We start from the raw sequence: 12,184 nt of genomic DNA on the forward strand, positions 1-12,184 counted from the left end.
GGGAGGGCAGGAAGCACAATTCCCGACTGTCTGGATCAGAGCCGGCTGGTGGGCTGGGCGGTGGGGCCTGGCGGCCGATGTCAACACAGATGGGACCCATTTCCGGATGAACCGGCCGCCTTCGCAAATGCTCCCTCAGCGCGGGCTGCGTGCTAACTCAGTACCGTCCCTTAGATAGCTGCACGGCTCTCGGTGGGAAACAAAACCCAAAATCTGTCGAGAAGCACGGCCCTTCCCGGAAATGTTTTCATTATGCATATGCATATTTTGGCCCGCTCCAATCTCCCCTGGAAAGCAAGGGAGGCGGATGGGTCTGTAAACACGCTGCACACTGTACCTAGCTCTCAAAGGTCAAGGGAAGTTCTGAATTCCACGGAGCGCACACCCACACTCGCGCCGCCCGGCCCAAGCTCCACCGGCCACACTGAAGGGGTCGCCGGTTCGCCCAGGACCCTGGGCTGCAGCCGCATTGACTCCAAGAGCAAAACAGAAACACGCACTCTTCCCTTCCTGTACAGAAGCGTCATCAACGTTACAAGACGGACTTTTTGATGTGGCTCCTGACCTTGAGCGGCCGTCGGCATCTTCTGCTTTGTCATATGAGGAACACAAAGGAGGAGAGAAACGAGCATCATCCTCAAAAGGTTAAAGTTTAATTAAGAGAATGTCAAAATGAGGCATTGCTGATCAACGGGTATAAAGTTTCAGTTATGCAAAATGGACACATTTTAGAGCTCCACTGGACCCCTTTTTTTTCTTTTACTGCTACCACCTGAGTGTAATTCACCAGCCAACCGGGGCACAGAGACCTGTCCAGTCTCTGCCACACCTGTGTGGGGGGCCCACCTGGGTGTCAGCCAGCAAGAGGGGAGCGCTGATGCCTGAGAGCGCCGCAGAGAGCCGGGTGAGGGCCCTCAGCCAGGGGTGCGCCAGGCCCGAAATGGGGGGTGAAGGGTGCTGAGCGTACTCGGGAAAGCGGCCCACCCTCCTGCCCAGCCTCTCGAGGGTCCAGAAAAAAAAAAGGATGTCAAGAGATAGTTAACAATAACTGCATAGAGCACTGTTCGGCACTAAAAGGGATAAAAAGATAGAAGCGGACTCATTTCTCGGAGATTGTAACACACAGAGCTGTGATAAAAGGCAGTATTCCTTCAATACATGCCATGAAAGAGTAAAAAATGCAATCGTGGTTCAAATGAGTAAGAAATAATACCCGGTTGGAGCATCCTAAGTCTTACACTAAAAACAAATCCTTCGGTCATTCACAGCTGCCTTGAGGACCATCCCAAACTGCTCTGCAGGCCCACGGGCCCCTCGATGTTTAACCCCTGCGGCGTGTTCCGGCCTCATCCGCGGACGACTCATCCAAATCCTATTATTCAGCCGCGCAGAGGGGCCTGTAATGCTCTAGTCCGTCGGGGTCTTTCTCGGGTCTGTGCCTTAATTGGCGGTACGCCCTCTGCCTGGCGTAGCCTCCTACCCAATCCCACTTCTTGTCCACTACCAGCCGTGCCAGCAGCAAGTGACCAACTGGACAAAAGCCACCTCATAAAAGGCAGTTTACTGAAAGACAGGCTTACTTGCTGAATGACGAATTCCCTGATAAACTACTAGGAAAATACAGCAGAGCTAGCTGTCTTAACCCCTCTCCACTTCACTGACTCACTGAGCTGACAGACGTTCTTCATTCTGTCCGTAAAACGCCCTGACTGGTATCCACAAAATGCTAACCCTTCGTGGCCAACGGGCTCCTGTCCGAGTGCCTACGAAACAGTGCCATCGGCTGAGTCTGCACCACCACCAACAGTCAGCTTTGTTCTTTACACCCTTACGCTTATGACTATTTAGTTTACTCTATTTGGTTAGCTACTACATAAATAAATCAGTGAAAAAACAAGTGCAAAAGGAGAGCTGACGATTCTCTGAGATGCCTTAGGAAGGTTCAGTCAAGACAAACTGCAAAAAAGAAAAGACCCAGCTATTCAGTTAGGAGTGGTCACGTCAGCTGTGAAAGGCGGCCCTGGTAAAATTCTAGGGACCTAAAGACCAGATCGTTTCGCAAGTGTCTGAATTTAACTCCACTTTAAGGAAACAAAAACTGGGAATTGTTAGTCCTGTATCACAGGTATGGATTATGCAGAAAAGACAACCCGTACGTAGCCCCACACTCAGAGGACGCAGCTCTTGGCCCTACATCAAGGTCTTAGGAGTTTTATATCAAGAAACAGCATTGGCTTAGAGGCTGAGTTTGGAAAACTCTCTCGACACCCATGTCGGGCATCAGTAGGGAGGAACTACCCACTGGTCAAACTCCTACTCAAAAATGATTGGTTTAAATCGGAAATGTTTAAAGCACATGATACCCTTTTAGAATTCCTCACTTGAACCAACATTTTTAATTAACCAGCTACCAGTTCCAACTCCATGGGTAGGACGGCTTCTCGTCCACCTTAAAACCACAGCAGTTTGCCACGCTGCAGCCAAAGATGGGCAGGAGACAAGGAGAGAAGAGGGAGAGAAACTAGTGGATGAACAACAAACTGCATTCGAGGAAAAATCCATGGAAAGGGATTGACTGTTCAACCGTCAAAAATGGTGCAAAATGTTGACCATCCAATGAGTACTCTGTTCGAAACTGGCACTGAAACTGAGATTCACCCCCCCTGGCCTGGCGCATCAAAGACAAGCATTTTAGTCCAGGCCGGCTGGGTGCCACTAAAGAACAGTCCATGCCATTCCTATAACCACCACTACTGTTCCGGCTGCTTCGAGAGGTCTGCGTTTCACTTTCGGTCTTGAAACACCTTTCCCAACCTGCACTGTGCTCATGAAGTACGCAGCGTATTGAGACGGATCATGAAGTCAGGTTAGAAAGAAAAATACAAGTAAACCAGAGCACAAAGACCAGGAGCTTCACGAACCACCGGTTTCTCACATCTCGTTCTTTATCTTGTAGACAAACAACATATCAGTAAACAGGATTAATACTATGATTCTGTATTATATCTAAAAACATCAAATGAGACAATGAAAAAGAGCTATAATTGAGTCACAGTTTCTACAAGAAACAGGAAGAATTCCTTAAAAAAGGAAAACAATTATTAAAAATAAGTTTATAAAGGAAAAATACATAATGTTAAAAAAATAAAAACAGCATATAAAAATCATATATTCAATATGCTTTCCACAGTGGAAAGATTAAATGTATAAAACAAAAGAAAAATAAAGCAAGCTACGTATGTGAGCTACACATGTAATTTAAATTTTTCTAGTAGCCATGGAAACGGATGAAATGGGTCTTATCAATACATCTTCTTTAACTCAATATACCCAAAATATAATTCACGTTACCAGCATATCAAGAATGTCCATTTTTAACACACTCCCCGGAAGTCTGAGAAGCACAGCCCCACAAAGTGAGAGCCGGCTCTCGCACGGGGCTTAACAGACGCGAGGCATCTATTCCAAGCACTGGAGGTCCATCAACTCTTTTCATCGCCACAAGAATCGCACTAAGTGGGCACTATTATCACACTCGTTTCAGAATGCGGCATCTCAGGCACAGAGACGTGAAAGCCGCGGTCTGAACTCACACAGGAAGTGTCAGAGCTGGTGCCTGGACGCAGGAACCGTGCTCCCATCCACACCCTGGACCCCGCGGCCTCCCCAGAGCCCAGCTCGGGAACAGGTTTCTTAGGTTCCTAAGAAAACCTTCTCCCGTCGGTGAGTGACGCTGGCATCGGCGTTGCTGCCATACCTCCCCAAATAGTATTGCTGAGAAAAGGCTGGATTTGAAATCAAAAGAATACGTTGCAAAAAACTGTATTTTTGCCTTTCCTACTGCCCTTAGCAATCACATCTTCACTGGACCCACATTTCCTTTTCTGGAAAATGGAAATACACACTATTCACATGTTTAGGGGTATTTTAGGGGTTCCCTGAGGTCAGGTTGTAAGGATTAAATGAAATTATAAGTGAAAAAAAGAGCAAACATGATCTGCGACAGGTGGTAGGGACCCAGTAAGCACTGATTTCCTTCTATCTCCTTTACAATGATAATTACTGAGTCCTCGCTGGACATCAGCCATGTGCTGGGGCCCAGGCAGAACAGAAACAAATGAGATGGGGCCCTGCTTTCCTGCAGTTCCTTTCCTGGTAGAGAGAAAATCAGATGATTCATAGAGAAAGCAAATGTTAAGAAGAGAGTTGCTAAGTAACTGATTTTGCTCTGATTTTAAATAAAAGCCTAATTTCCCTGAGTAAGCAAATTAGAAAATAGCAAAAGGCAGAAAAAGCCGAATGGTCCATGAAGAATGGCATAGGTGAGTATCCCCAGATTGCAAAAACAGTAAAAGAACTCCAAAACCAATTGTGAATGCAGAAAATCAAATAAAGCACACATTCCTGGACCATGTACATATTTTTCTTCTTGGGGGGAAGAAAAGAATATTTAATCCCAGCAGAAGCATGAGCGTTAAAGTTTCAGGCTAAGGTATTCAAATTCAGAGTTAACCCAGAAGGAGGGGCAAGTCCCTAGGCTCTACTGTCACTGGTTTGCCTGCTAAATCATCTGAGTTTTTTAAAATCCAAGTTAACACCAGATTTCCGTGGACCTGTAGCTCCAGCGATTTTCAGAGAGCCATCAGCCTCCCAAGAGAAGGTACATTTGCAGCCTCCCACTTAGCCATTACTAGCATCCAAAACACACACTCAAAGGAGTGCCTTGGGCAACACGTGGCCTCCTTTCTTCCAGAATTGGGCTTTTATCACCTGCCCCTGGAACCAAAAGTAACACAGACATCTGGTGATTCTTGTGATGGTGGGACTTGAACTCACCAGCCACGGCTGCGGGATCTCTGGCAGAGGCATCTGGGGAGGGGCCGGCAGGCTGTTGGGGGTCTCTGGCTTCGCAGCATGATCTTTCACTTCAAAACCTGTACCAACCAAAACCACAGAACTGGATGAGGAGAAGAAGGAAGAGAAAGGTGGCAACTGCTGGCAGCTATCCCCTCCTTGGCCCCACACTGAATACATCGCAAATACGTCTTTATTTTCTCTAATCCTTTACAACAATCCTGCGAGGTGAGTATTCTTCTTCTCCATTCTACAGGGGAAGGATCTGTGCTGGAACGAAAGGCTGAAGTACTTAATTGGAACACGGACAGGCAGAAATGATGGAGCAGGCACCAACGTCGACATCCTTTCCGATGCCAGGCAGCCTCTCAAAGGCGAGCGGCCTCTTGAACGTCCACTCAGGTTAGTATAGATGTTACCCACGTGCTAAGGGGGCAGACGCTTTCCTGGGAATCAGTAAATCTGCATCAAGGACCCTCCTAAGGCCCGATGCTGTAACAGACACGCTTATTGTTGACAAGGCTGATAATAAGCTCATACCCTCAGGGCATCATATTCACAACAGACTCTCAGAAACCGTGGTGAGCACTGTGCCAGTGAAGGCGGGAAAGAGGAGGAAACTACTTTAATCTGGGCACAGTGTTATTTACATGCCAAGGACTCACCTTTCTAGATCTAGAAAAATAACTGCTCAACAATGACCACCTATGATGGGTCAAGCACGACGCTGCAGGCTGGGAAAAGACAAAGACCCTGACCTGCGGAAGCGACAGCAAGACTGGAATTTTGGCAGAGGCCTGGAAACAATAAAAAAAAGAGAAGAAAGAAAGAAAAAGAACGAATGGAAACTCTACCATCAAACCATCAGTGGCTGAGTTTCAAGCAAATTAAAGAGCTGAAGAGACAAATCAGTGAATTGGACAATAACATCCAGAACAAAGCCTGGAGAGAAAAGGGGTTGAAACTCATTGGGCAGAGCAAGAGCGGAAGGGAAATCACGAGAAAGCAAATGGCAACGCCGGAGGCAGGAGGCCCAAACTGCAGTGTTCCCAAACTCCTGGCTGGGAAACAGGTGTGCGCAGAGGAGATGAGGTCGCAAGAAATGCTCCTTCTACCAGTAAACTCAACAGGAGGAAATAGCAGCCAATAGCTGCTGAGCGTCTGCCGTGCGTCAGGCCCTGCTTGGAAATGTTTTATATGATCTCGTCGATCCGTACAGCATCCCTCCGAGGTGGGCGCTACTGTCCGCCCTTCTTACAGGTGAGGAGGCTGAAGGGATTAAGTAACCTGCTCGAGGTCACAGACTGGGTAACAGGCAGAGACAGAAAGCAAAGCCCCTTTGACTGTACAGTAGACAGGCGTGACCACACGTCATAGGGGCCTGGGGTTCAGCCACGGGCAACGGAAGATACTGAAAGGGCCCAGGCAGGGAAGCGGCAACATCATTTCAAAGCGAACTTTCATCTCCGTCTTTATCTTCATCTCTCTCTCTGTCACTGTCTCTATCTATCCCACTGCCCCTCAGACATGGTCCTCATCCTGCACTCCTACCTCAGGGATTGGTCCCACCATCCACCCGGACCTCACATAGCTCTCATTCAATCTGCAGCCAGATCTTTGAACCCACTGCCCAGACTGACAAGGTGAGCTTTCTGGAACGCAAATCTAACTGTGTCAAATCATGGCTTCGTACGCTAAAAATCAACAAATTGTACATTCAAATGGGTGAAGTGCATGGTATGTGAATTATATCTCAGTGAAGCTGCTTACAATAAACCTCTACGTCTCATCCAGGTATCTCCTACCCAGTCGTCAGGATTCTAACACCATACCCTCCAAGAACTGCCCCCAGCCGCCCCCCTCCCCACTCTTCCTCTCACTAAACTGGTTTGGACACTCCTCTTGGGTGTTCTCTTAACACTGATGCCCTCTCCCTGCTATTCTGTCTTACCCACTGTGCACAAAAGAGTTAACACAGCAGGCCTGAGGCTGCTGTCTTTACCAGGGCTGGCATCTGGGAATGTGGCTTTCAGAAGTGTTCCCACCATTCCCTAATCCATAAGGTTGGTCTACTCTGCCTAGACTGTTTGGGCAAACAACATGACCTCACGCCAAACACCTGCTGTGATGGCGAATTCTGTGTGCCAACCTGACCAGGCTCAGGGATGCTCAGAGAGCTGGAAGAACGTTATTTCTGGGTGTATCTGTGAGAATGTTTCTGGAAGAGATTAGCATTTGCGTTGTGGAACTCAAAAGGGATGGTCCTCCCCAGTGTGGGTGGACATCATCCAACCTGTTGAGGACCTGAACAGAACACACAGGCCGAGGAAGGGTGGGTGCACTCTCTCTGCTTGAGCCAAGTGGACCATCTTCTCCTGCCCTCGGACGCTGGCGTTCTTAGTTCTCTGGCCAGCACTTGAACCATCAGTCTCCCTGACGCTCAGGCCTTTGGACTCGAACTGAACTACAGAACTGGCTTTCCTCAGTCTCGAGTTTGCAGAGGGCAGACTGTGGGACTTCTGAGTCTCTGTAATCACAGAAGCCGACCCCTACAACAAACCTCCTCTTTATCTCCATCTCTATCCCTCTATCCTATCGGTTCTCTTTCTCTGGGGAACCCTGACTAATACACCTGCTTTCCTGGGTGTCTGGGATTTTGGTACGTGCCAGGCGGAGGGTGCCTATGTGACCCGCCCCCAGTAAAGTCCTCGGCCACTGAGTCTCCAGTGAGCTTCCCTGAACAGAAACCTTGCACACAGGCTGCTGCATTTCTGTTGCTGAGGGAAGACTGTGATCTGTGTGACCCTCGTGGGAGAAGGAACATGAGTAGCCTGCACATGGGCCCCTCCAGGCTTGGCCTGAGTCTCTTCCCCTTATAATCTTTTCTTGAATCCTTACTATCCGTGTGATGAATCCCAGGCACGAGAAAGTACAACTCCATGCTGAGTCCTGCTAGCAAATCCCCCAGTGTTGGGGCGCTCTTAGGGACCCGCCCAACACACCTACTTTAAGCCTAACCCCTTAAGGTCTTTATCTTTCTAAACGCAGAGACTAACACAGTACCTGGCACGTAGTAAGGCCTTCGATGACAACTTGATGAATGAATACATTCATTCATTCATGAATGTGTTTTGGAAAGATGAGAATTAAAGATGGCTTCGAGGCAAAAAGAGACTGGAAGAAGAAAGACTTGAGGTTTGAATGAGACGTACCTTTGGATGACTGTATCCTCAGCAGGATGTCTGTGATAACTGCCTTTTTCTCCCTGACAGTTGAGGTTAGATATTCATGGTCCAGGAGTTCAAGAAAGAGACGAAGTTCAACGATTAACTCTTCCATTGCTGAAAACAAAGGAGAAAGGGAAGGTTCTATGAGACCCACCAATTTGCAAATGTCAAAACAGGAATGCTAAATTTTACTCAAAGTATTTCGTTTTTAGCTTGATGGCTGAATATTGTTTTCCAACAGGAAACACAAGTTAGCTGAAACCGGGGCGTCTAAAAGATTCACGCATCATCTTCTAGACAAATGTGCTCCTCCATCACTTCTGCTCTGAGGCAGAGGTGTTCGGCTGGGAGAAGCCCCAGAGCCACACTGCCAACAGATGGAGTCACGACCCAAGAGCCTGACAGCATCATCTGCTGTCAACTGCATGATATTAAATTTCAGTGTCAGGAAGGAGACGGGAGTTTAAAATGCCAAAGAGTCTTCAGATAGCTACTATAGGACGTGGGAACTCAACACCCAACTCTGTGCTTTTGCAGGGCTGGCTCCCTCCCCAGGAAGATTGTGAGCGCTTTACAGTTACCACATGATGCTGGGTGCCGGGGAGGACCTCGACGTAAGTTCAGATCCTGACTTCCATCACGTCTTTTCTTTCTGGGATTACAGCAGACTTCCCCTCTGACACCCATAAGACTGCACCATGGGGCTGGTGTCAGCAATTTTTACCCCAAGATGTATACCTCTGAGTGATGCCAACGCCCTTTCAGGGTGTCCGCGAGGTCAAACTATTTTCATAATATATGACATTATTCACTTTTTCCTGCGCTAATGGTGCAAATGAAGGGGTGGTTAAACTTCTGGCATCTTAGCGCAAGTCAAAGCAGCGACACCAAACTATACTATACTGTATCCTTCACTTACATACTGGCAGTAAAAATAAGTAAATAAATAAAAGTTTTAAAATGCTACTTTCACTTAAGAGTGTCTTTGATGAAGCAGTAAAAATCATTGCTTTCATTAGATCTCAACCCTGGAGGATACACCTCTGTCAGGTGCTGTGTGGTGAGGTGGGAAGTACGCATGAAACACTTCTCTTGCGGACTCAAGTACCACGGTCGTCTAGAGAAGAAGCACGTGTACAACCTTCTGAGCTGTGAGTTACACTAAGCCACTGTTTTCATGCAGCACCAAAGAAGAAATGATAGACAAACCGCGATTATTCAGAGTTGAGTATGTGAGCGACATTTTCTCAAAAATGAACAAAGTAAGCTTATCACGTCCAGGTAAACAATGACAGCATTTGTTGCCAATGACACAATTTGAGCTTCCGCGGGAAAAGAGAATTTTGAACACATGTATCCACCACTAGGAACATGACAGCTTCTCAACAGAGACTTTTCCAATGAGATCAGGAACGACACTGAGGTACCTGATCTCCTGGGGCATAAAGCAGTGTGTTGACGTTTGGAAGCTCTACACAACTCAGGAAACCATGATGTCATAAAAGCCCACGTGGGTAAAGGTCCATCTAATGTGTAAAATAAGCTGAAATATCTTCATGTGACAGAAAATGAAGTGTTCTTTGATACAGCGCCAGATTCCACGTTGCAACTAACCTTAAGAAACTACCACGTGTTGAGTTTCGGTGTAGTATCAAAGAATATTCACCATTTTCTGAAAAGGCACTAAAATACTCTTCTCTTTTCCAAGTACATAGCTTTGTGAGGCCAGATCGTCTTTATGTACTTCCACCAAAACAGCGGTTCATCACAATCAGAATGCAGAAATAGATATGAGAAGCCAGCTTCTTCTGTTAAGCCGGATACTGAAGATACTTGTAGAAATATAAACAATGCCACTCTTTCACAAATTATCTCGTAATGCAGTTACTTCTCATAAATATATTAATAAATACCTTAAAAATCTGTCAGGTTTAAATTCTAATATAATAACCATCTACAGATATAACCACATAAATAAAAGCTCTTGGGGTCCTCAATATATATTTTGAGGCCAAAAAGTCCTAAGCAAAAAAAAGTTCAAGAACCACTGGTCTATGGAATTCTTCCCAAATTTACAATTCCACAAGTCTACAACACACTCCAGAATACAAGATCCTAACTGAGGCCACCCTTTTATAGCTACCAAAGCTCTCATAATTTTAGACAAGTGGGCAGAGAAATTGCAAATGAGTTCAGAGTAGGCGAGATGTGTTCGAGGCTGTGCACTTTTCCTAATTGGGCAATCTCCTCATTTCCCCTCTATGAAATGAAGGGGCTGGATTAAGTTAGCCTTTAAGGTCTTTTTCATTAGGAGAACAATTTCCCAATGATTCTAAGTGGAAAACAATCTCATCTATATGTTAAAAATGATGGGCTGCTAGTGTTATTCGTAATAACAAAATGTGGAAACAACCCAAATGTCCACTGATGGTGAATGGATAAATAAAATGTGGTCCATCCATACAGTGATATATTATTCAGTCTCAAAAAGGAAGAAAATCCTGACACGTGCCACACCATGGATGAAGCTTGAGGGCATTCTGCTGAGTGAAATAAGCCCGACACAGAAGGACAAATCCTGTGTGCTTCCACTTCTGTGAGGTCCCTAGAGTCACCAAACTCATAGGGGAAGTAGAACGGTAGGTGCCAGGTGCTGGGGCAGGGCGGGGAACGGGGAGTGAGCGTTTGCCAGGGACAGAGTTGCAGTTGGGGACGATAAAAGTTCTGGTGACGGATGGTGGTGATGTGAATGTACTTAATGACACTGAATTGTATACCCAAAAAGGTTTAAAATGGTAAATTTTATGCTATGTATATTTTACCACCATAAAAACAAAATCAACCTTGTCCAGAAATGAAGGGCTGCTGAAAGCTATAAGCAAAAACGTTACAAATGCTTATAGGTCTATGTTAAACTTCCAGAACCCATTCTCCATCCCCATTCGTATACTCATCAAAAATGCTTCTCTTGCATGTAGCCAAATCATATTTATCCTGCAGGATTTCACCTGGGTTTCACCTAGCAGCATCAAAATATCTGAAGAGGACCGAAGACTGCATGCATCTGTCCTAGCTCATCTTCAACCTGAGCTTCCCTTACAGAGCTCCCATCGGGGATTTTACGCAGACCCCTCGGGGCTGGGAGTTTATCGTAACCACAGTCGGCTTCTCGCCCGGCCCACGCTCCTCAGAGAGCAGCGCCCTCAGCTACAAGCTGGACCCTCGGCAGCTACAGCTACACCACCGGGCCCTGCAGGCCACCTCCTGCTCCCAGGTCATAAGTGAACCACCTTAACCCAAACTGGTCCATCAGAGTCTCCTTCCTATACACTGCCCGGGACAGGAACTCTTAGTCAGTTACGATCTCTTGAACTGAAGACGAGTAAACTCAGGAGCTACGGAGCTGCCGCGTTTCGGCATGTATGTGCCAGCAGGGGAAAGTCATTAATAGAGGAAGAAAGAACGAAGTTAACACCCTCAGGAGCACACACAGATACTCAGAGGCGAGAGAGAGGAAGCGCCGCACAGACGGCACTGGATGGATTCCTGAGACCTTCCTGGACTTTTCTCAGTTACCTGTGAACCTGGACTGCACTGAATTCCCTGAGGTATCTGCATCCTTCTAATGATGTTTCACTTCATTGTTTATTAAGCTACTGTGTGGTTTTCTTTTCACCTGAAACTGCACCCAAAAGCTTGTCAAACAAAGCTCTTTGCACCTCAGAAAGCAAAACATCCCCAAATCAGAGAGATGCAGTTGTTAAAAAAGTTCCTCCTTTCCAGGACCTGCATGGACTAAACAAACCACATTTTACCCTCAACAGGCCCTTCAAACACCTAAACTTACATCTCCTCTCTCCTAGCCTTCTCCAATTCAACATCCTCCACAAGCTCCTCCCAAAAAAAATCCTCCCAAGTTACTGAATTCTTTTGTCTCTTACCAGCTGTACTGATAACCGGGTACTGAGTGACCTTAAGGTGTTTTTTTTTTTTCTTTTCTCAATATAGCTAGTCAGCTGGTTAAGAGTAGGCTTTATGCTTTGCTTGTCTCCGAGCACCTTACAGCAGCCTAGCAGGATGAGCCACTAGAAAGCATGCAAGGA

General features: G+C 46.5%; 1 protein-coding gene across 5 annotated transcripts in view; it reads right to left on the reverse strand.

The window, feature by feature from the left end:
* Positions 1 to 12,184, reverse strand: part of AFAP1 (actin filament associated protein 1) — a 148,785-nt gene that overhangs the window by 84,438 nt on the left and 52,163 nt on the right. For 4 of the 5 annotated variants that reach the window (XM_027103778.1, XM_027103779.1, XM_027103777.1 and 1 more), the window contains exons 2-3: positions 8,067 to 8,195; positions 4,837 to 4,934 (exon numbers count right to left, since the gene is read on the reverse strand). In XM_027103778.1, coding sequence (XP_026959579.1) covers positions 4,837 to 4,934; positions 8,067 to 8,193 — 225 coding nt within the window. In that variant the 5' untranslated portion in view covers positions 8,194 to 8,195. Of the gene's footprint in view, positions 1 to 4,836; positions 4,935 to 8,066; positions 8,196 to 9,695; positions 9,914 to 12,184 lie in introns of all 5 variants that reach the window. The other variant, XM_027103776.1, reaches the window with a different exon arrangement.

Source organism: Aethalodelphis obliquidens, unplaced genomic scaffold (assembly GCF_003676395.1).
Source record: "Aethalodelphis obliquidens isolate GAN/ISIS:26980383/991018 unplaced genomic scaffold, ASM367639v1 scaffold6, whole genome shotgun sequence".
NCBI classification, from domain to species: Eukaryota; Metazoa; Chordata; class Mammalia; order Artiodactyla; family Delphinidae; genus Aethalodelphis; species Aethalodelphis obliquidens.